General features: G+C 43.8%; 2 protein-coding genes across 2 annotated transcripts in view; one reads left to right on the forward strand and one right to left on the reverse strand.

Moving 5' to 3' along the window:
- The window catches only part of LOC137418556 (E3 ubiquitin/ISG15 ligase TRIM25-like), a 1,139,870-nt gene extending 1,139,007 nt beyond the window's left edge, over positions 1 to 863 (reverse strand). Inside the window, exon 1 of the mRNA XM_068104649.2 lies at positions 833 to 863. The gene's annotated coding sequence lies outside the window, so the exon portion shown is untranslated. The remainder of the gene's footprint in view (positions 1 to 832) is intronic.
- A 4,216-nt stretch (positions 864 to 5,079) lies between these two features.
- Positions 5,080 to 24,633, forward strand: part of LOC137418920 (receptor-interacting serine/threonine-protein kinase 2) — a 176,850-nt gene continuing 157,296 nt past the window's right edge. The window contains exon 1 of the mRNA XM_078770798.1: positions 5,080 to 5,212. Within this exon, the coding sequence (XP_078626924.1) occupies positions 5,133 to 5,212 (80 nt within the window). The 5' untranslated portion in view covers positions 5,080 to 5,132. The remainder of the gene's footprint in view (positions 5,213 to 24,633) is intronic.

The following is a 24,633-nucleotide window of genomic DNA, read 5'->3' on the forward strand; positions in this document are numbered from 1 at the left end:
GCTATCTCCGAGGGCCTTGAAACATTAACATTACGAAGTTTCTCTGGGACGTACTGATTCCGAATAATGAAGTTGAAAAATTAACGTTCCGAAATACGCTAATTACGCTAACAGAAGCGCTGGCGCTGCGAAGTGCTAGAGTGAGCGCTGCGCTCCCTCCATTCGATTCCCTCCCTCTTCTGCTAGCGCTTCTGCGCTAATACGCTAATTTTAAAACCCGAAGTTTTTTAAAATTTAAGGTGTGCTGTAGTTGCTCTGAGACGTACTGATTCCGAATATGCCTTTGGTTTTTCTCTGTGATGAGTAGTTCTCGAGTTATAAGAGGACAAACAAACAAACATACTTTACTGCTTTATATATATAGATACATATATACATAATTACATATATACATATATACATATATACATATATACCTAACCCTAACCCAAACATCTTAAATGAGCCACAATAACCATGAAGCCAACACAAGGATTAGTTTCACAGGTAACGAAGTAGAACGTCACTCGGTATCGCACAAACCTCCACCAGGATAAACAGGTTACGTTTTGTATCCACTGATAGTGATAGACCGGATCTGGATTCGGACCTGAACCTAAATTGAAAGAGCTTCTTCTTCTTCTTCTTCTTCTTCTTCTTCTTCGTATCACCTGCCCATCTCATCCCCCGAGTTCCGCCATAATCCATCTACAACTCTTTGTCATTTCGTGCTATGTATAATTATAATATTCGCCCGATCTCTCTATTCATATTATGAAGAATCACTTCAAATGATCGTTTTACAGAATATCTTTCTCAGTATTAATAATAAAATGAGAATCTCCGAACAAACCTTTTCCTCAGAAGATCCGAACCGATCACTGTTTCAGCCGCTTGTGGAAAAGGACACGGAGCGGAGCACGGAGGAGACAAAAGGACACGGAGCCGATGTCAGTTTGAGCAAGACATGTTCCACGTCCAGGAAGTGACGCCGGAAGTACGCCACCACTGTATTGCCATGCATGCCATAATCATCCACTAGGCGGTGTATGTGTGTGTGTTATGGTGTATGTGTTATGCAGCAAGTTAACACCCATAACAATATCCCGTGACGTCACACATGCAAGTTAACACCCATATACTTGCATTGTACATTGTACATTTTCATAATACATTTTATATTTGCATTATAACACATGTTTCATCGAATCCAATAATCATGTGATTCCCTGTGTAATGATCAATGTAACATCATATCCGACAATATGTGACGTAGCTCTCAATTTGAGGTAGAATGATGACTTAATCAACTGATATTTCCCCCTTTTATAATTAAAATAATTAATTGATATTCCCCGTTTTTTATAATTTATTGATATAAAATAAATGTGTCACTCCCCACCATGACCACGTGTACTTCCATTCATGTTATGTTAAAAAGGATTCCTAAAACTTGTCTGACTTTTTACCAGGTAACAAACTCGTTTTTAGCTCACCTGGACCTTAGTCTGGTAAATGTGTCGATCGAGCAGTGTCCGTGAGTGAGAAAGTCAGTCAGTGAGTGAGTGTGTATGTGAGTGTGTTAGTGGGTGTGAGTCAGTGAGTGAGTGTGTATGTGAGTGTGTTAGTGGGTGTGAGTCAGTGTGAGTCAGTGAGTTGAGTGAGTCAGTGTGAGTCAGTGAGTGAGTTGGTGGAAGTGAGAGAGTCAGAGAGTGAGTCAATGAGTGAGTCAGTCAGTCAGTGAGTATGTATGTGAGTAAGTCAATCAGTGAGGAGTCAACGAGTCCGTCAGTCAGTGAGTGTGAATCAGTGAGCCAGCCAGTCAGAGTGAGTGAGTCAGTCAGTCAGTCAGTGAGGGAGTGAGTCAGTCAGTCAGTCATTGAGTGAGTCAGTGAGTGAGTCAGTTAGTCAGTGAATGAGTGTGTGTCAGTGAGTAGGTGAGTGAGTGTGAGTCGGTGAGTGAGTGTGTCAGTTAGTCATTTAGTGAGTGAGTCAGTCAGTCAGTCAGTCAGTGAGTGGGTCAGTCAGACAGAGGCGGTTTAACATTTTTTGGGGCCCTGGACACAAACCTTGGGCACAAACCACCGATGTTTACGAAACCTCACCAAATCATAGAGTTGGCCATAAGGAAAAACAAACCTATTAATTTTTGAGGTCAAAAGGTCAGAATAGGCCAAAGGTCACCAATAATAGCAGATTTGTGAAAATCCTCAATTTTCATTGGATTCACTTGAAATTTAAAGAGGATTTGCATATCAGCACAATTAATTCAGCCACCAATTATTTTTGACGTCAAAATTAGCCAAAGGACACCATCAGCCAAAGGACAACATCAGCCAAAGTTGAACATCGGCCAAAGGACACCATCAGCCAAAGGACAACATCAGCCAAAGTTTAACATCGGCCAAAGGACACCATCAGCCAAAGGACAACATCAGCCAAAGGACAACATCAGCCAAAGTTTAACATCAGCCAAAGGACACCATCAGCCAAAGGACAACATCAGCCAAAGTTTAACATCAGCCAAAGGACACCATCAGCCAAAGGACACCATCAGCCAAAGTTGAACATCGGCCAAAGGACACCATCAGCCAAAGGACACCATCAGCCAAAGTTGAACATCGGCCAAAGGACACCATCAGCCAAAGGACACCATCAGCCAAAGGACAACATCAGCCAAAGTTTAACATCAGCCAAAGGACACCATCAGCCAAAGGACACCATCAGCCAAAGTTGAACATCGGCCAAAGGACACCATCAGCCAAAGGACACCATCAGCCAAAGGACACCATCAGCCAAAGTTGAACATCGGCCAAAGGACACCATCAGCCAAAGGACACCATCAGCCAAAGGACAACATCAGCCAAAGGACACCATCAGCCAAAGGACAACATCAGCCAAAGGACACCATCAGCCAAAGGACACCATCAGCCAAAGGACACCATCAGCCAAAGGACACCATCAGCCAAAGGACAACATCAGCCAAAGGACAACATCAGCCAAAGGACACCATCAGCCAAAGGACACCATCAGCCAAAGGACACCATCAGCCAAAGGACACCATCAGCCAAAGGACAACATCAGCCAAAGTTTAACATCGGCCAAAGGACACCATCAGCCAAAGGACACCATCAGCCAAAGGACACCATCAGCCAAAGGACACCATCAGCCAAAGGACACCATCAGCCAAAGGACAACATCAGCCAAAGGACACCATCAGCCAAAGGACACCATCAGCCAAAGGACACCATCAGCCAAAGGACACCATCAGCCAAAGGACAACATCAGCCAAAGTTTAACATCGGCCAAAGGACACCATCAGCCAAAGGACAACATCAGCCAAAGGACAACATCAGCCAAAGTTTAACATCAGCCAAAGGACACCATCAGCCAAAGGACAACATCAGCCAAAGTTTAACATCAGCCAAAGGACACCATCAGCCAAAGGACACCATCAGCCAAAGTTGAACATCGGCCAAAGGACACCATCAGCCAAAGGACACCATCAGCCAAAGGACAACATCAGCCAAAGTTTAACATCAGTCAAAGTTTAACATCAGCCAAAGGACAACATCAGCCAAAGGACAACATCAGCCAAAGTTTAACATCAGCCAAAGGACACCATCAGCCAAAGGACAACATCAGCCAAAGTTTAACATCAGCCAAAGGACAACATCAGCCAAAGGACAACATCAGCCAAAGGACAACATCAGCCAAAGTTTAACATCAGCCAAAGGACAACATCAGCCAAAGGACAACATCAGCCAAAGTTTAACATCAGCCAAAGGACACCATCAGCCAAAGGACAACATCAGCCAAAGGACAACATCAGCCAAAGTTTAACATCAGCCAAAGGACAACATCAGCCAAAGGACAACATTAGCCAAAGTTTAACATCAGCCAAAGGACACCATCAGCCAAAGGACAACATCAGCCAAAGTTTAACATCAGCCAAAGGACAACATCAGCCAAAGGACAACATCAGCCAAAGGACAACATCAGCCAAAGTTTAACATCAGCCAAAGGACAACATCAGCCAAAGTTTAACATCAGCCAAAGGACACCATCAGCCAAAGGACAACATCGGCCAAAGGACAACATCAGCCAAAGTTTAACATCGGCCATCGGCCAAAGGACAAGAACCTATATTAGGGATTTTGCAAGTATTGTTCTGTGTACGACAGATTTCCTGTTTGTCTGTTTTTATGTCAATTGCCCACAAGTTACAATTCTACCCTGGTCGTCATGAAACTTTACCTAGTTGTAGATGTAGTCACAACTGATAAGCCTATTGATTTTTAGGTCAAAGATCATCTTGAGGTCAAATTTCTAAGATAGTCACTTTTCATGCGTTTGCCGTGAAAGTTGAACAGCATTTGCATATTGAATCATCGAATTGGGGAATCAACTATTTTTTCAGGTTAAAAGGTCAAATGTCAAGTCAAGGTCAAACTTCTAAAATCATTAATTTATGTCTAAAAACCCATCAATTTTCATCCGATTAACCTGAACATTAAAGAGCAATTACAAAGTGCCTCACTGAATTGGGAAAAAACTATTTTAAGTTAAAAAGGTTAAAGGTTAAACGTTCAAAATTATCAATTTTTTTCTGAAAATCAATGAGTTATCATCAACATTGTCAACTTTAATCTCAATGAAATGGACAATTTTATGTCTCAATGGAACCTTTTTGGGAGGGTTTGGGGTGGATTTTTGCTCTGCACGACATCATTCTTGTTTATTTATTTGTTTTGTTTACATAGACGAGGCTCATGGAAGAACAAAAAGTTTATTGTAGAGTGCTCGCCAAGCGGCTTAAGCACTCAAGTAAGAACTTCAACAAAACCGTTGGTAAGGAACGGGTGGCTTGGCAAGCGATAGCAAGCTGCCCTGGTAACTGAACACACAAGCTCGACAGACCGAGAGACCCTTTTCTGATTCTGCCGCTTGTGCAATGAAAAAGTTAATTTCGGGTGATGTTCAACCATTTTCACCTTTTGTTACCTCCGCAACCGCAAGGTGGATGCAGCATGCAGGTTATGTTCTCACCCCTGTTTGTTTGTCTTTTTCTTTGTGAACAAAATATCTCACAAAGTTGTGGACGAATTATGACAAAACTTGGTGCATGAGTTGCGAAGTGACAAGAACAAGCGATGAGATTTTGGTTCAAGTGGAATCCAGATCCGACCTTTCAGTGTCCGACCCAACAAAACAAAGTGTTCACCTGGTGCAGGTAAGCTCTCCACCGAATGCCGTTCTAGTTGAGCTGTTTCGCTTTTCAACATCGCTGGAGTAGTTTTGTTTCACCTTTGGACAGGTGTTCCGATTTTTAAAACCGCAACATTCCGCCATGATCACGGGTTGGTCCATTTCCTAATGAGGGGTGTTTTGTGATCGTGTGATATATTATAGTGTGGATTTGATAAACAATGTCGATATGTATTAACATTAGGAATTATACAATTTTGATTGTAATTATTGTGCATTTGTTTACATTAAACGTAGTTATTATTTTACTTTACCTGCTTTTTCGACTAATACGAACCTCACCCCCTAATTTTGTAATAGTCCTGTCCAGGTAAACATCAGGAAAACGTCTTTTCATCGATTCATCACGTGACAGTGCTTTCTTTCCTCGAGATGGAGCACTCACTCCCTTTGTGCTGTGTTTATCACCACTCACAAGGTGATTGTTTTGTCAGCAAAGTGAGACCCACCCTCGGTCTCATCTCGAAAGATTCTCATCTCGTTATCTCGGGTTGCATGACGTCATGGAATTTGGGGTCCCTGGGGACGCACGTTCGTTCATCTGCTATTGCACTCAGTGAGTGTGAGTGAGTCAGTGGATCAGGCATTGATTTGAGTGAGTCAGTCAGTGAGTGTGTACGTACGTGAGTGAATCAATTGGTGAGTCAGTTAGTGAGTCTGTATGTATGTGAGTGAGTCAGTTAGTGAGTGTGTATGTACGTGAGTGAGTCAGTTGGCGAGTCAGTTAGTGAGTGTGTATGTACGTGAGTAAATCAGTTGGTGAGTAAGTTTGTGAGTGTGTATGTACGTGAGTTAATCAGTTAGTGAGTGTGCATGTATGTGAGTGAATCAGTTAGTGAGTCGGTTCGTATGTGTTCATGCACGTGAGTGAATCAGTCAGTGAGTGTGTATGTACGTCAGTGAATTGGTTGGTGAGTCAGTTAATGAGTGTGTATGTACGTGAGTGAGTCAGTTAGTGAGTGTGTATGTACGTGAGTGAATCAGTTAATGAGTGTGTATGTACGTGAGTGTGCATGCATGTGAGTGAGTCAGTGAGTGTGTATGTACGTGCGTTAATCAGTTAGTGAGTCAGATAGTGAGTGTGCATGTACGTGAGTGAGTCAGATAATGAGTGTGTATGTACGTGAATGAGTCAGTTAATGAGTGTACATGTATGTGATTGCGTCAGTTAGTGAGGGTGCATGTACGTGAGTGAGTCAGTCAGCGAGTGTGTGTGTGTGTATATGTGAGTGAGTCAGTTACTGAGTGTGTATGTACGTGAGTGAGTCAGTTAGTGAGTGTGTATGTACGTGATTACATCAGTTAGTGAGTGTGCATGTACGTGATTGCATCAGTTAGTGAGTGTGCATGTACGTGAGTGAGTCAGTCAGTCAGTCAGTGAGTGTGTGTGTATGTGAGTGAGTCAGTCAGTTAGTGAGTGTGTATGTACGTGATTGCATCAGTTAGTGAGTGTGCATGTACGTGATTGCGTCAGTTAGTGAGTGTGCATGTACGTGAGTGAGTCAGTCAGTCAGTGAGTGTGTGTGTATGTGAGTCAATCAGTTAGTGAGTGTGTATGTACGTGAGTGAGTCAGTTAGTGAGTGTGCATGTAAGTGGGAATAGGTGTTGTTAACAATAACGTCATTAGTGCCATAATTATGACGTCATAATTCGACAGGGACAACCCTTAGTCTGACCAGTTTGAAATGTATTGAGCGTGATCTATGCAACAATTATATCAGAGAACATAAATTTATGACGTCATCACTCACGTGGTCTAGCAGCCATATTGGATCAAAGAAAAAAAAAGGTAAAAAAAACAGAGGAGTTGGCTCGCAACAAGTTGACTGCGCAGGGTAAGTATTCTATGAATACCAAATAGTTGTATGTGTTTATGGGTCCGTGCATGTTTTCGTGTGTAATGTGTTAGCTCTTACAAGAGCCTCGACTCTGTGTACAAAAATAAATAAATAAACAAATAAAAACTCCATCCTGGTGAGGAAGAGTAAATGACAGAATTACATTTAGAGCCTGTGGAAGTATTTTGAGAAGTCCTAGTATAAATTGCGAATAATTGATAAATACAATCATACTTTAACATCCCCTCTGTGCTTCACTCCTCATTATCAAGATCACAGCTCCGACAAGGCCATGCAGCTATGTCTCTTCAATCACATCAGCCTTTGAAGTAGAGAGTATTTAAATCCGGTTCCACAAGCAGGAGGCAGAATAGATTGCTTCCTGCTGCGCTCGGCAACCTGTTGTTGGTTCTTTTCATGCGCATGCTCTTCTTTTTTTATTATGTGGATGCTGTCAATGTAGTACGAATAAATTGTACTTTTGAACCTATTTTGAAGTGGTTAATCTTCGACAGGCCCCATGGTAAATATGACAGGAGAAAAATCCGTGAGCCATGCGTGGAGATTTTCATGGATACCATAAGAGGAGAGTTTGGTGAGCAAAGCGGGGTGCCAGACTGTATCGAAGGCACGTGATATGTCAAGGGAGACTGCTCTGATTTCCTGTCTCGTGTTGAGGACACCCGTCAATTGTTGAGCCAGCCGAAGCAGCATGTCCAGAGTACAGTGGCCTGGTCTGAATCCATATTGATGATCAGAGATCAAACCATTGGAGACGAGGAAGGATTTAATGTCTGAAGTGATGATGGATTCCATGACCTTGCTGATTATTGGGAGCAGACTGGTTGGTCTGTCGTTGGAAGGACCTGTTTTTGGCATTTTTTATTTTTTATATTTTTGGAATAATTCTTACTGCTTGGTCTGGTCAGTGGCCACATCGACTTGAATCTCAAGCTTTTTGGGTGGGGGAGGGTTCGTTCCCCTCTTCTCTTCTTTGGAATTCTGTGTTTATAGGTATTCCCTCCATTAACAATGCATCACCATTGATGTTGAGAAAAATGTGGCAGCAACCAGCTGTGTGGCCTTCCACATTGGGAGCTGTGTAACCGAGCTGCTTGGCAACAAGCTGTGATGGCATTAAGTGCAGTCATGTCATGATGGTAAATGCTCTGCAAGGCTTTCAACTGCTTTGGTGAACAACTCTCGGTTTGATCAAGGTTACTTATGGGGATATGGGCAACTCCAAACTCTCCAAAGATTGATTATTATAGATCATAATGTGCCATTCCATCTTCACAAAAACACAGACAATGCATTTGCGAAACCCGTCACAAATTCAAGTTTCATGAAAAACATGGGCAGGAGTCCTCTTCTGATAAACCATTTTACAACAAGGGTGTTCTCCCCATATCACACAAGGCAATGAAACATGGACTACGGCAAAGATTGAATAAAATTGATGTGCAAACTGCCAGGAAAAGATGCCATCTGATCATAACCAAAAAGGGACTAGAAAACAACTAAATCAGATAGAAAAAACAGAATTCCTAAACACTGATCACAATGTTAAAAAACTCAAATGGAACTTGGCTGGATACATGGCAAGGACAGAAACAAGAATTACAAACTGGCAACCTAAGGAAGGCCCTGGGAGAAGCACGCTGAGATCCAAGATCAGATTGAGAGATTAAGTTCTATAACCATTTGAGTTTTTGGCATTAATTTTTCAATAATTCTCTATTATGATAACTAGCGTGACTCTGTGTGCCTCACCACACGTCGTTTCAGAGGGATAGGCTTCTTTGACCATTTCGGTGTCTTTTGGGTCTTCATGGTATTTTGGGTCTTCAGGGCCATTTTGGGTCTTCATGGTCGTTTGGATCCTCTGCGCCTTTAAGGGTACTTTGGGTCTTTGGGGTGTTTTGGGTATTTGGGGTATTTTGGGTCTTCGGTGTCTTCAGGTGCTTTTGGGTCTTAAGGGTCTTTTGTTTCCTATGGGTCTTCAAGAGTCTTTAGGGTTTTTTGGTTCTTCTTGGTATTTAAGGGTATTTTTGGTCTCAAGGGTCTTTAAGGGTCTTCATGGTGTTTTGGGTCTTCAGGGTGTTTTGGGTCTTCAGGATGCTTTGGGTCTTTTGGGTCTTTTGGGTCTTTGGTGTCTTTTTGGGTCTTTGGGGTGTTTTGGGTCTTTGGGGTCTTCAGTGTCTGGGGTCTTTTGTGTTTTCCACGTCTTCAGGGGATTTTAGGGTCTAAAGGGTCTTTTGGTTCCTCTGAGTCTTTAAGGGTATTTGGGTCTTCAGGGTGTTTTAGGTCTTCGGGTATTTTGGGCCTGAGTCTTTGGGACCATTTGGGTCTTCAGGACCTTCAAGGCTCTTTTGGGTCTTTGTGGTGTTCAGAGTGTTTTGGGTATTTTGGGTGTTTTGGGGATTTTAGGTCTTCTGAGTCTTCACGGTATTTTTTAACCTCAGGGCCTTCAAGGGTATTTTGGGTCTTCAGGGGTCTCTGTGGAATTGAAGAGTGTCAAAGGTCTGAGGGGTCTCAGCAGTCTAAACGTAATTAAGAGGGTTAATGAAGAGGGTGTTTTAATAATTAAAAATTTTTGAAGAAGAAGAAGACATTTCCTCGCATATAAATATACATAACCATATACGTTTGCTCTATTATAATAAGATTAAAATAAGATATGGAGAACCAAATGAATAAATTTTACATTTTTTTTTAAGGTGTCATTTTCTTTAAACTTTGTTTGAGGATGCGGATGGGGTTAGCATTTTGAGATTCTATTGTCTTTTTGGCACCAGTTTGCAGCCATTGTTGTGGACATTCAGGTGACAGCCAGCTGTGTGGCTTTCATCAAGGGGATCGGGATGGTGGCTGGTTGTCAGGGGTTATAGATGGTACTCTGAGAAGTTGTGCTGACAAGGTATATGCTCAAAGGGCTGTAAGCTTTCATGATGGCTTTGTCCTTACTGGTTCACTGAATACCTTGCCTACTGCTGAGGATTGCTTACAAGGGGAGCACGTACAACCCAGTATGGGTAATACTATGTCAACGTAATAAACATTTATCAGCAAAACTTTTCCCACAGTCAGAGCACTTTTTGTGCGAGCACTCCAGAGTGGGTTGCACTATGAAAGTTCAAGCTCCGTTTAGAAATAAAATCCTCGTCACAAATAGAACATTCGTAAGGATGCTCTCGTTGGTTATCTCCAAAAGCGGGTTTTAGGAGGTGGGAGGAAGTTTCTCCCAGACCTCAAAATCTCCACCTCCTTTTTCGGATCATTATTCATGAACCAGTTTGTGGAACTTCATTCTCATCGCTTTGTTCCAAGGTCTCCTTTTTGAGAGAAACCGTTGTCACATATCGAGCATTTGTGAGGACGCTCTCCTGTATGGATCCTCATATGTAATTTGATGTCACTTAACAACAACACAACAGGCATTTTAAGGCCATTTTCCCTGCAAGAGCGGGGGTTAGCCTTGTGGTCCCCCTGACGAGCTTCTCCATTTTGCCCTATTTTCTACATCTCTCCTTGTTAACCCCCTTGCCCGCATTTCTTCTTCCACCATCTTTAGTCAAGTCTTTCTCGGTCTTCCCCATCCTCTACTTCCTTCGACATTCATTACCATTCCTCTTCTCAACCAGTCATTTTCATCCTTCCGCCAACACATGACCAAACCATCTCAACCTGTTCCTCTTCACAGCATCAATCACAGGCTCTATTCCCATCATCTTTCGCAATTCAGCATTTGTCTTCCTCTCTCTCAACGATACTCCGCACATCCGTCGAACCATTCTCATTTCCACCCTTTCCAGCCTTCGTTGCTGCTCTACGTTCTTACTTATGTCCCGCTCCCATAAATCATAACACTTCTCACACATGCAGCATACACCTTTCCCTTCAGGTTCAACGGCACTCCCCTTCTCGTCAGCATGCCATTCAGTTCCCAAAACTTCTTCCATGCACATCTCACTCGAGCAACCGTTGCCGAGTCTGATCCACCTTCTCCATTCAGCATGTCTCCAATGTAACAAAATGTTTTCACACCTTCTAGCTTCACGCCGTCTCCAAGATCCAACTCAACATTTCCTCCATCTGCAGCTCCCTCTGTGCACACCTTACATTTGAATGTAGCTGCCACACTGGTTAATGACCCTCTCAAACCACTATATTTTTGATGAACCCACTCAGCGCACATTGTACATTGAATGGAGTTCACTCCCACACCCTTCCTGCACACAGCACATGGCCACTTCCCAGTTATTTCCACCTCACCACATGCTTTACCACTTGCCATCACCTTCGTCTTTCCGATATTCACCTTCAGACCTTTTGTCTCCATACATTCCTTCCACTTGTTCATCTTCTCCTTCAGTCCAACCATTCTGTCACTGTGTTTATACTCCTTGTGTGTATACCTCTCCCACCCCCCCCCCCTTCCCACACCGCCTCCCCCCAAGCCCTCTCCCTCCCACACATTCCCGATATCCCTGCTCTCAAATTGGGTCTTGCCTCAACTCTGTGTTTGCCTCTAAATCTTGTGTCCCAAACCCATCCCTCTCTGTACCCACCGTACCCAGTCGTACCCAGCTGCTCCTGGACTCTGTGTCCTTTCCTCCTGACAAGGTGGAAAAGTTTCTGTCAACCCTCGACTCTGATTCTGCAACTGGACCTGACGGCATCAGCCCACGGGTCCTAAAATCTTGTTCTTCCGCTCTTTCACTCCCTCTCTCTGTTCTCTTCACACTCTTTTGCTCAAGGTCATCTGCCATCTGCTTGGAAATCTGCCAACATCACCGCTTTGCACAAAAAGGTGCAAAAACAGATCCCAGCAACTACAGACCAATCAGCCTTCTCTCAATTATCAGTAAAGTCATGGAATCCATCATTGCTTCAGACATTAAATCCTTCCTCTTCTCCAATGGTTTGATCTCTGATCATCAATATGGATTCAGACCAGGCCACTGTACTCTGGACATGCTGCTACTGCTTTCTCAGCAATGGATGGAGGTCCTCAATGCCAAACAGGAAATTAGAGCTGTCTCCCTTGACATATCACGTGCCTTCGATACGGTCTGGCACCCCGCTCTGCTCACCAAACTCTCCTCTGTTGGTATCATGGAAATCTCCACGCATGGCTGGCGGACTTCCTCTCTAGTCGTAGTCAACGTGTGGCCCTGAATGGGTTTCTCTCATCTCCTCTTCCTGTTCAGGCTGGAGTTCCCCAAGGCAGTGTTCTGGGCCCTGTGCTTTTTCTGGGCTTCATCAATGATCTCTCCGACTCTCTTGAAAATCCTCTCTATGTCTTTGCTGATGACCCTACTCTCTGTCGCTCCATTCTGCATCCCTCAGATCGGCAGTCTGCAGCCTCCTCACTCTCTGCAGACCTGGACAAAATAACAGACTGGGCAAACAAGTGGACCATGTCTTTCAATCCTGACAAATCTCACACTCTTACGATGTCTCTCCGAAAAGACCGACTGGACAACCCTCCCATCTACTTTCTGAATAATCCTCTCCAAGAAGTTCTGTCACTCAAACTTTTGGGTCTCACTATCTGCCATGATCTTTCCTGGGATAAAAAACATTTCCAAGCTGGCCTTCAAAGGCAGTCACCGACTGGGCATCCTCCGTCGTGCGAAGTCCTTTCTTGGTACTACTGAGCTTCTCACCATAGAGAAGTAATGCTCTCCTTGGAGCTTGATGGAGTAATGCTCTCCGCTCTGGGGTGCTGCTCCTGTCTTACACCTAGCTCAGTTTCATGCTGTAGAAACCAAAGCTTTTAGAATCATTTGTATCTCCCATGATGAAGCTGATTGATGGCCTTTCACTCTCTCACAGCAGGCAGGTTGATGGTCTTTCTGCCTTCTACCGACTCCTCTCCGGCCTAGCTCCCCCTGCTCTGTCTGATTTGTCGCCCAAATATTCCTTCAGGATGCACAAGATCTGCCAGCAACCCTTTCTGGTGAAACTGCCAAAATCGAGACTTTTTGCTCACCTTCACTCTTTCAATCCTCTTTTCTTCCACCTTTGGAACAAACTCCCACACTTTCTTCAATGCCACTCCACTTTCCAGGTCTTTAAAGCAGCTGTTCACCACCATCTCTTACCTACCCGCATCCAAATCCTTGATCTTTTCTACCCTCGTTAATACACCCCAAATCCACCTTTTTCAAATTCCCACTTCTTTCCTGAAAGTCCAAGTAGTGTCGAAGTGTCGCTTTCCTCCCCCTCTCCTCTTGTCTCCCGCTCCCTTTATTATAAGTTTTATGCATGTTTGTTTTTGGGTTTTATTTGGTCGCTCTTACATGAGTCTAGACTTTGTATACAAAAATAATAATAACAAGCGTTACGCCTAGGTCCCCCGTCGGTGAAGTGATGCGAGTTGACAAAGTGGAAGACGCAAGGCGGCCATCTTGGATTTTGACGCGGCGACCCAATTTTCAATAGCGTTCTTCCTTATGCCTAGATACACCCACACACCAGATTAGAAGTTGGTACTTCGCTTATTTTTCAAGATATTCCACTCACAAGGTTAACATACATACATGGCGGCGGCCATCTTGGATTTTGACGTGGCGACCCAATTTTCAATAGGGTTCTTCCTTATGCCTAGATACACCCACACACCAGACTATTAGTTGGTACTTTGCTTATTTTTTCAAGATATTTCGCTCACAAGGTTCAGACATATATATGGTGGCGGCCATCTTGGATTTTGACGTGGCGACCCAATTTTCAATAGCGTTCTTCCGTCTGCCTAGATACACCCACACACCAGATTAGAAGTTGGTACTTCGCTTATTTTTTAAGATATTCAGCTCACAAGTTTCAGACATACATGGCATCAGACATACATGGCGGCGGCCATCTTGGATTTTGACATAGGTTGCACCCACACACCAAATTCGAATGCGGTCCTTCGCTTATGCACACACGCACGCCTGCACGCACGCCCGCACGCACGGACGGACGGACGGACACACGGACGTAGGGGAAAACCATAGTCCCCCTATCGCTCCGCGGTGCGACGGGGGACAATAAGAGAAAAGAAAGCAAAGTAGAATGGTACTCAGCATTTTGATGACTTGCCAATGTCCCCTTGATGACTTCAAAAATAGTTGGTGGTTGAATTCAGTTAGCTGATATGAAATTCCTAATCAAATTTCAAGTGAATCGGATGAAAATTGCGGATTTTAAAAAGTTTAAAAAGTTATTGACCTTTGGCTTATGTTGACCTTTTGACCTCAAAAATAAATAGAATTCTGTCGACCACCAACTCTACCATTTGGTGAGGTTTCGTTTAAAATCGTGACCTCTAGGCAAGTATAAGTGAGCAGACAGACAAACAAACAAACTCACATAAACACACAAACCGGAGTGATCCACGTAATTGTCCAAAAAAAGAACTTTTGCCAAGTAACAAACAGACACAAAGGGGGTGAAAACATAACCTCCGTCCACCTTCGGTGGTGGAGGTAAAGATACATGTTTTCAGTAACTCAAGTCGAAGGTGAGAAGAACTGAGTAAGGTCATGTGACATGGCAAAGTTAAATGCACTGACACCAGGAGGATCTGTGCTGTGAGAGTGAACTATGTGAGAGAGAACAAATACACTACTCACAATAAGTTAGGGACATTGGCAGGTTCTTCGGTGTGGTTTATTTGGTGTATTTCTAGCTCTAACAACTAACCTGTTAGGTTATAACCACAGCAAACCACATACAATGGTCTGCCTATCCCAAAAATCAGTGAAGTGAAACACACCCCGATAAAAAAAATCAAACTCACTCCCACAATATCCCCAACATATTGTGAGTAGTGTATATCTATTGCATACGGTGGAGCAGAATCGTGAGTGCACGATGGCAAGTGGCATGAGCGATCGGTGAGGCAAAACGTCCTGTAATACTTACACACTAATTGGAGCTCACACACTATTTGTACACACTAATTGGAGCTCACACACTATTTGTACACACTAATTGGAGCTCACACACTATTTGTACACACCAATTGGAGCAATTGAAGAAAATGAAACAAAAACGGACAGGATGGAAAACCATATACCAAAGAAAAGGCATGTATTTACAAGCACATCAAACAATAACCAAACATCAAGAATGGCACAAAAGGGCAGGCATTCTTATATATTTATTTATATACAAGACATGGCTGCAGGGTCGGCGTCATGGGGGCATTTGCGGGCCATGCCCTCCCAAATGAGTTATTGTGCCCCCCCCCCCCTCCCCTGCAGGGCAAGCCCTTGGCGCGAAACTTTTCGTTTTATTAATAAATTTATATTTATCATATTAAAAGTGAAAACCTTTTCGCTAAATGAAATGAAATAAAAACAAAAATAAGAAAAGAAAAAAACACACCCTGTTTGTCATATTTGCATAAGGTCACATTTGGGGAAGTAGTATGCTCATTGGTCTGGTGCTTGACCTATGACCAACTGGTTTGATTTGCTGTCATTACATCATCATTGGTCTGGTGCTTGACCTATGACCTACTGGTTTGATTTGCTGTCATTACATCATCATTGGTCTGGTGCTTGACCTATGACCAACTGGTTTGATTTGCTGTCATTACATCATCATTGGTCTGGTGCTTGACCTATGACCTACTGGTTTGATTTGCTGTCATTACATCAAGATAAGATAGCCTTGGCAAGTCAGACGGCGCTTGGCGTCAATATGTTTCAGTGAGAGCAAGCAACTATCAGACTGCACTCCGAACAGAAATGGATATAAGAAAATGGCTACACGGTGCTGCTTCTTCAAGGCCTCCTCCAGCTCCACCAACGGAAGAGGGAGCAAATGCGCCCAGCACGGCCACCTCTGAAGAGCAAGAGCCTCCTTCTGCGAGCAGCCATGATGCACCTGCTGTCGTAAGCGCTAGCTCTGGAAGACAACCCATAGTCATAGATGACCTTGGGACTGACCAGCCCAACCAAATCGTCTTACAACAGTACCCTGCCAGCATTTTCAGTGGTAGGAAGCATTCATTTGTCTCCACCTGGTATCACAACCGAGACTGGCTTGAATACAGTGTCAAGGCCAATGCAGCATGTTGTTTTTGCTGCCGGCTGTCTAGCGCCACTCGGAGGTCTCGCACACTGGATGGCTTTGTGAGTGTGGGCTTTCATAACTGGAAAAATGCTTTGGAGAGAGATCGGGGATTTCATAAACACGAATGTTCAAAGGAGCATATCTCTTGCTATACACTGTGGAAGGAGCGGGAGAGGCGTGTCAATACTGGAAAGGAGATTTCAACACTTGTCAACGCAGACCAACTACGAAAGAACAGGTATTATGTTTCCTCTCCAATCGATGTTGTCGGATTTTTGGCTGAAAACCAGTTGCCTTTACGAGGGAAGATATAGGCTTTTGATAACATGTCGGAGGGGGGGAGAGTGGACTTTTCCTCTCCTTACTGGACTATACGATTAAAAAGGACCCTGAATTGGCTGATGTTGTGAAAACGATCCCTCGCAATGCCACGTACACCTGTCACGACATGCAAAATTAACTCATAAGTACACTCAGCAGTGTGGTGACAGAGGCTATAGTGGAGGAAGTAGGCGACTCCTATTACACTTTGAAAGTATATGGAACCCGTGACCCCATCGGGTGTGAAAATATATCGATTGTCATTCGATTTTTAAATGAGTCCTATGAGGTCACAGAGCACTTGCTAACCATAGCAACAGCTGGCAAAGGTGACGCACAGACATTAACAGACACCATTTTGGCAAAGCGAAATGAAGTTGGACTGGACACATCAAAGATTCTAAGCCAGGTATTTGATGGGGCTGCTCTGATGTCTGGGAAGCATTGTGGCATCCTAAAGCTACTGCAAGAGAAACTAGGTCGTGAGATACCTTATGTACACTGTCTTAACCACGAGCTACACTTAGTGGTAGTACACACAATGACAGAGACAGCTGTAGTGGACTTTTTTCATGTGTGTAATGGCCTCTACAATTTCTGCAAGAAGCCCACAATTGCTGTGCACTATAAGGGTGTGCATCTTAAACGCCTTCTGGAACAGAGATGGACTGGACATCTTGCCACTGTGTCAGTCATTCTAAAATCCTTCAATGACATAACATCTCTTTTGACTGAGATTGACTCTGTGCTGGCCGATGGCGCAGAGATACGAATGGAGGCTGTGGGCCTGCTGCGCGAGATGACCGAGCCCAGTTTCTTATTCATTGCCAAGTTAGTGCACACAGTTCTTGCCCTGTTGGACCCACCAAACAAGCTTCTACAGAGAGAGGACACTGACCTGATGACAGGTTTAAATATCGTGGCTAGTGCAACAGCTTGTGTACGGAGACTCCGTTGTGACGAGGAGTTTAATAAGGTGTGGGACATGGCCACGGCTGCCAGCGCATCACTGAGAACCGCAATCCCCAAACGGAGACGCAAAGCGAACATAAATATGGATGAATACGTCGTTATGGGTGTGGTGAAACGAAAGGAGACGGTCCACCAAAACTCGAAGCCGTGAGCTTTTATTCACTTGAATGTAATTGATCTACAAAGAAAACACAAAAGCTATTAAGCAAGCATCTCTGGCCACTTTCATTACCATTACGCCATTGCAGAGATATTAGCAAATGTAAAACAGATCTTGCAACAATCTTACCAACTCGAAGACACAAGAGAGCGGAATGACCCATCCTTACTCATAGCTGGTATATAAATCCTCCCCACGCCGTCGGCGTCGGAATAGCATCATGAGTAACGTATAGGAGATGGAGGGCATCCCTCGGGTGGAACCATCTTACTTCACGACAATGGGAACTACAGGACACAGGGATGATGACGAAAAAACAGAACTTCAGAGACTGTACTACAACACTATTGATTCAGTGCTTGGAGAGATGGATCACAGATTCAGCGAGCGCAACTCACACTTGGCTAGAGCACTTGTTGCACTGAATCCAGAAAGTGATACATTTCTTGATGTAAAGGCTGTGAAGCATGTTATGGACCTGTAACGATCGCCTATAATTGAGACAGAGTACGAAGTTGCTAAACAGTTTTTCAGCTCACAAAAACAATCGCAGCCAATCGAGGGGGATTGGACTACACAGCACATCCTCTCAGAGTACCACACACATCTGATCGGAATGCCCAGTGTATTGACTGCTTTCAAACATGCCTCAACATTTGGTGCCTCCACAGCAATGTGCGAGAATTCATTCTCCACTCTGAGAAACGTATTTTCGGACCACAGACACGCAATGCTCCACAAAAAGGCCCAGTTTGTTCAGCTAGCGTTTGAGAGGGACTTAACCCGAAAATGCACAACTGAGTGGAAGGACACCATTCTTAGGAGGTTCAGCACCAACACTCGCCGCCTGCAACTCTTCTGAAGGTAAGCCATGCGTTTAATTCACTTTATGATGCCAGCCTTGGCTTTCATGATTATTACGCAAAATGTTGAATGATTTTTGGGTCTGTCTACATTTATTCGGTAAGAGTGGAGTATATAGTCTATTTCAAATGATGGTCCAATGACGCGCACAGTGCAGTGAGTGAAAGAGTGAAAGAGTGAAGAGTGAAAGAGTGAAAGAGTGAAAGAAAGAGAGAAAGAGTGAAAGGGTGAAAGAGAGAAAGAGAGAATAAGAGAAGAGAGAAAGAGAAAAAGAGAGAAAGAGAGAGAGAGAGACACAGAGACGTGGCTTGCACATAGGGCGTCCGTCAACTTTTGGTTTCCGTCAATTTCGAGCAGAACGGCTTGTCCGATTAAATCTATTTTTGCAGTGTGTGTTGGGGTTGAGTCGAGGAAGGTGCCTTTCGAAACTGGGCGCGCTGCAATTTTCAATATGGCCGCCACGGCAGCCATCCGGGCGTCCGTCAACTTTTGGTTTCCATCAATTTCGAGCAGAACGGCTTATCCGATTAAATCCATTTTTGCAGTGTGTGTTGGGGTTGGGTAGAGGAAGGTTCCTTTCTAAAATGGGCACGCTGCGATTTTCAATATGGCCGCCACGGTAGCCATCTTGAAATTGGTTTCTGTCAATTTCCAGCAGAACGGCTGGTCTGATTAAATCCATTTTTGCAGTGTGTGTTGGGGTTGAGTCGAGGAAGGTTCATGGGCGCGCTGCGATTTTCAATATGGCCGCCACGGCAGCCATCTTGAAATTGGTTTCCGTCAATTTCGAGCAGAATGGCTTGTCCGATTAAATCCATTTTTGCAGTGTGTGTTGGGGTTGGGTAGAGGAAGGTTCCTTTCTAAAATGGGCACGCTGCGATTTTCAATATGGCCGCCACGGTAGCCATCTTGAAATTGGTTTCTGTCAATTTCGAGCAGAATGGCTTGTTTGATTAAATCCATGTTTGCAGTGTGTGCTGGGGTTGAGTAGCGGAAGGTGCCTTTCGAAAATGGGCGCGCTGGGATTTTCAATATGGCCGCCACGGCAGCCATCTTGAAATTGGTTTCCGTCAATTTCCAGCAGAACGGCTGGTCCGATTAAATCCATTTTTGCAGTGTGTGTTGGGGTTGAGTAGAGGAAGGTTCATGGGTGCGCTGCGATTTTCAATATGGCCGCCACGGCAACCATCTTGAAATTGGTTTCTGTCAATTTCAAGCAGAACGGCTTGTCCGATTAAATCCATTTTGCAGTGTTTTGGGGTTGAGTAGGAGAAGGTGCCTTTCGAAAATGGACGCTCTGCAATTTTCAATATGGCCGCCACAGCAGCCATCTTGAAATTGGTTTCCGTCAATTTCGGCTTGTCTGATTAAATCCATTTTTGCAGTGTGTGTTGGGGTTGAGTAGAGGAAGGTTCATGGGCGTGCTGCGATTTTCAATATGGCCGCCACGGCAGCCATCTTGAAATTGGTTTCCGTCAATTTCAAGCAGAACGTCTTGTCGGATTAAATCTATTTTTGCAGTGTGTGTTGGGGTTGGGTCGAGGAAGGACCCTTTCGAAAATGGGCGTGCTGCGATTTTCAATATGGCCGCCACGGCAGCCATCCGGGCGTCCGTCAACTTTTGGTTTCCATCAATTTCGAGCAGAACGGCTTATCCGATTAAATCCATTTTTGCAGTGTGTGTTGGGGTTGGGTAGAGGAAGGTTTCTTTCGAAAATGGGCGCGCGGTGATTTTCAATATGGCCGCCACGGCAGCCATCTTGAAATTGGTTTCCGTCAATTTCGAGCAGAACGGCTTGTCCGATTAAATCCATTTTTGCAGTGTGTGTTGGGGTTGGGTAGAGGAAGGTTCCTTTCTAAAATGGGCACGCTGCGATTTTCAATATGGCCGCCACGGTAGCCATCTTGAAATTGGTTTCTGTCAATTTCGAGCAGAATGGCTTGTTTGATTAAATCCATGTTTGCAGTGTGTGCTGGGGTTGAGTAGCGGAAGGTGCCTTTCGAAAATGGGCGCGCTGGAATTTTCAATATGGCCGCCGCGGCAGCCATCTTGAAATTGGTTTCCATCAATTTCCAGCAGAACGGCTGGTCTGATTAAATCCATTTTTGCAGTGTGTGTTGGGGTTGAGTCGAGGAAGGTTCATGGGCGCGCTGCGATTTTCAATATGGCCACCACGGCAACCATCTTGAAATTGGTTTCTGTCAATTTCAAGCAGAACGGCTTGTCCGATTAAATCCATTTTGCAGTGTTTTGGGGTTGAGTAGGGGAAGGTGCCTTTCGAAAATGGGCGCGCTGCAATTTTCAATATGGCCGCCACGGCAGCCATCTTGAAATTGGTTTCCGTCAATTTCGGCTTGTCCGATTAAATCCATTTTTGCAGTGTGTGTTGGGGTTGAGTAGAGGAAGGTTCATGGGAGTGCTGCGATTTTCAATATGGCCGCCACGGCAGCCATCTTGAAATTGGTTTCCGTCAATTTCAAGCAGAACGCCTTGTCGGATTAAATCCATTTTTGCAGTGTGTGTTGGGGTTGGGTCGAGGAAGGATCCTTTCGAAAATGGGCGTGCTGCGATTTTCAATATGGCCGCCACGGCAGCCATCTTGAAATTGGTTTCCTTCAATTTCCAGCAGAACGGCTGGTCCGATTAAATCCATTTTTGCAGTGTGTGTTGGGGTTGAGTCGAGGAAGGTTCATGGGTGCGCTGCGATTTTCATTATGGCCGCCACGGCAACCATCTTGAAATTGGTTTCTGTCAATTTCAAGCAGAACGGCTTGTCCGATTAAATCCATTTTGCAGTGTTTTGGGGTTGAGTAGGGGAAGGTGCCTTTCGAAAATGGGCGCGCTGCAATTTTCAATATGGCCGCCACGGTAGCCATCTTGAAATTGGTTTCCTTCAATTTCGGCTTGTCCGATTAAATCCATTTTTGCAGTGTGTGTTGGGATTGAGTAGAGGAAGGTTCATGGGCGTGCTGCGATTTTCAATATGGCCGCCACGGCAGCCATCTTGAAATTGGTTTCCGTCAATTTCAAGCAGAACGTCTTGTCGGATTAAATCCATTTTTGCAGTGTGTGTTGGGGTTGGGTCGAGGAAGGATCCTTTCGAAAATGGGCGTGCTGCGATTTTCAATATGGCCGCCACGGCAGCCATCTTGAAATTGGTTTCCGTCAATTTCACGCAGAACGTCTTGTCCGATTAAATCCATTTTTGCAGTGTGTGTTGGGGTTGAGTCGAGGAAGGTTCATGGGCACGAAATGGGTTCATGGGATAATGGGCGAAAATGTATTGACTGCAAAATCCTACTGTACACAACTTTGCTTCAAATAACAAGTTATCATCAATGCTTCCTTTCACCATGCATGGGCTGAGGTGTTACCTTTGCGGTGCTATTTATTTTTAAATTGTAAGTGGGTTGGTGTGTTGATCGTTGACGGCAAACTCTTATTATGAGCATTTACATCACAGATTGAGTACTCAACGGCAGTTTGTGCCCCCCCTCCCTCCCCCCATGGTTACCCTAATGCCCCCCCCCCGCCTCCCCACTACCCCGATTGGATTTGTTCTGACACCGAGTCTGGGTGGAAGAATTCACCATTGGGTTGAAAATGATAACTTGGGTGGCAGAATTCACCATTTGGGTGAAAATAATAACTTGGGTGGAAGAATTCACCATTTTGGTGAAAATGATAACTTGGGTGGCAGAATTCACCATTGGGGTGAAAATAATAACTTGGGTGGAAGAATTCACCATTGGGGAGAAAATAATAACTTTTGTGGAAGAATTCACCATTGGGGTGAAAATATTAACTTGGGTGGAAAAATTCACCATTGGGGTGAAAATGATAACTTGGGTGGAAGAATTCACCATTGGGGTGAAAATGATAACTTGGGTGGAAGAATTCACCATTGGGGTGAAAATAATAACTTTTGTGGAAGAATTCACCATTGGGGTGAAAATATTAACTTTTGTGGAAGAATTCACCATTGGGGTGAAAATATTAACTTGGGTGGAAGAATTCACCATTGGGGTGAATATATTAACTTGGGTGGAAGAATTCACCATTGGGGTGAAAATGATAACCTGGGTGGAAGAATTCACCATTGGGGTGAAAATGATAACTTGGTGGAAGAATTCTCCATTGGGGTGAAAATATTAACTTTTGTGGAAGAATTCACCATTGGGGTGAAAATGATAACTTGGTGGAAGAATTCACCATTGGGGTGAAAATATTAACTTGGGTGGAAGAATTCACCATTGGGGTGAAAATATTAACTTGGGTGGAAGAATTCACCATTGGGGTGAAAATATTAACTTGGGTGGAAGAATTCATCATTGGGGTGAAAATGATAACTTGGGTGGAAGAATTCACCATTGGGGTGAAAATGATAACTTGGTGGAAGAATTCACCATTGGGGTGAAAATAATAACTTTTGTGGAAGAATTCACCATTGGGGTGAAAATATTAACTTGGGTGGAAGAATTCACCATTGGGGTGAAAATATTAACTTGGGTGGAAGAATTCATCATTGGGGTGAAAATGATAACTTGGGTGGAAGAATTCACCATTGGGGTGAAAATGATAACTTGGTGGAAGAATTCACCATTGGGTTGAAAATAATAACTTGGGTGGAAGAATTCACCATTGGGGTGAAAATATTAACTTGGGTGGAAGAATTCACCATTGGGGTGAAAATATTAACTTGGGTGGAAGAATTCACGATTGGGATGAAAATGATAACTTGGGTGGAAGAATTCACGATTGGGATGAAAATGATAACTTGGGTGGAAGAATTCACCATTGGGGTGAAAATGATAACTTGGGTGGAAGAATTCACCATTGGGGTGAAAATGATAACTTGGGTGGAAGAATTCACCATTGGGGTGAAAATAATAACTTGGGTGGAAGAATTCACCATTGGGGTGAAAATATTAACTTGGGTGGAAGAATTCACGATTGGGGTGAAAATGATAACTTGGGTGGAAGAATTCACCATTGGGGTGAAAATGATAACTTGGGTGGAAGAATTCACCATTTTGGTGAAAATGATAACTTGGGTGGAAGAATTCACCATTGGGGTGAAAATGATAGCTTGGTGGAAGAATTCACCATTGAGGTGAAAATGATAACTTGGGTGGAAAAATTCACCATTTTGGTGAAAATGATAACTTGGGTGGAAGAATTCACCATTGGGGTGAAAATGATAACTTGGGTGGAAGAATTCACCATGGGGTGAAAATGATAACTTGGGTGGAAGAATTCACCATGGAGTGAAAATGATAACTTGGGTGGAAGAATTCACCATGGAGTGAAAATGATAACTTGGGTGGAAGAATTCACCATTGGGGTGAAAATGATAACTTGGGTGGAAGAATTCACCATGGGGTGAAAATGATAACTTGGGTGGAAGAATTCACCATTGGGGTGAAAATGATAACTTGGGTGGAAGAATTCACCATGGGGTGAAAATGATAACTTGGGTGGAAGAATTCACCATGGAGTGAAAATGATAACTTGGGTGGAAGAATTCACCATTGGGGTGAAAATGATAACTTGCGTGGAAGGATTCACCATGGGGTGAAAATGATAACTTGGGTGGAAGAATTCACCATTTTGGTGAAAATGATAACTTGGGTGGAAGAATTCACCATTGGGGTGAAAATGATACCTTGGTGGAAGAATTCACCATTGGGGTGAAAATAATAACTTGGGTGGAAGAATTCACCATTGGGGCGAAAATAATAACTTGGGTGGAAGAATTCACCATTGGGGTGAAAATAATAACTTGGGTGGAATAATTCACCATGGGGTGAAAATACTAACTTGGGTGGAAGAATTCACCATTGGAGTGAAAATGATAACTTGGGTGGAAGAATTCACCATTGGGGTGAAAATGATAACTTGGTGGAAGAATTCACCATGGGGTGAAAATGATAACTTGGGTGGAAGAATTCACCATTGGGGTGAAAATAATAACTTGGGTGGAAGAATTCACTATTGGAGTGAAAATGATAACTTGGGTGGAAGAATTCACCATTGGGGTGAAAATAATAACTTGGGTGGAAGAATTCACCATTGGAGTGAAAATGATAACTAGGGTGGAAGAATTCACCATTGGGGTGAAAATGATAACTTGGGTGGAAGAATTCACTATTGG

Source organism: Myxine glutinosa, chromosome 1, assembly GCF_964187855.1.
Source record: "Myxine glutinosa chromosome 1, kmMyxGlut1.1, whole genome shotgun sequence".
NCBI lineage: Eukaryota > Metazoa > Chordata > Myxini > Myxiniformes > Myxinidae > Myxine > Myxine glutinosa.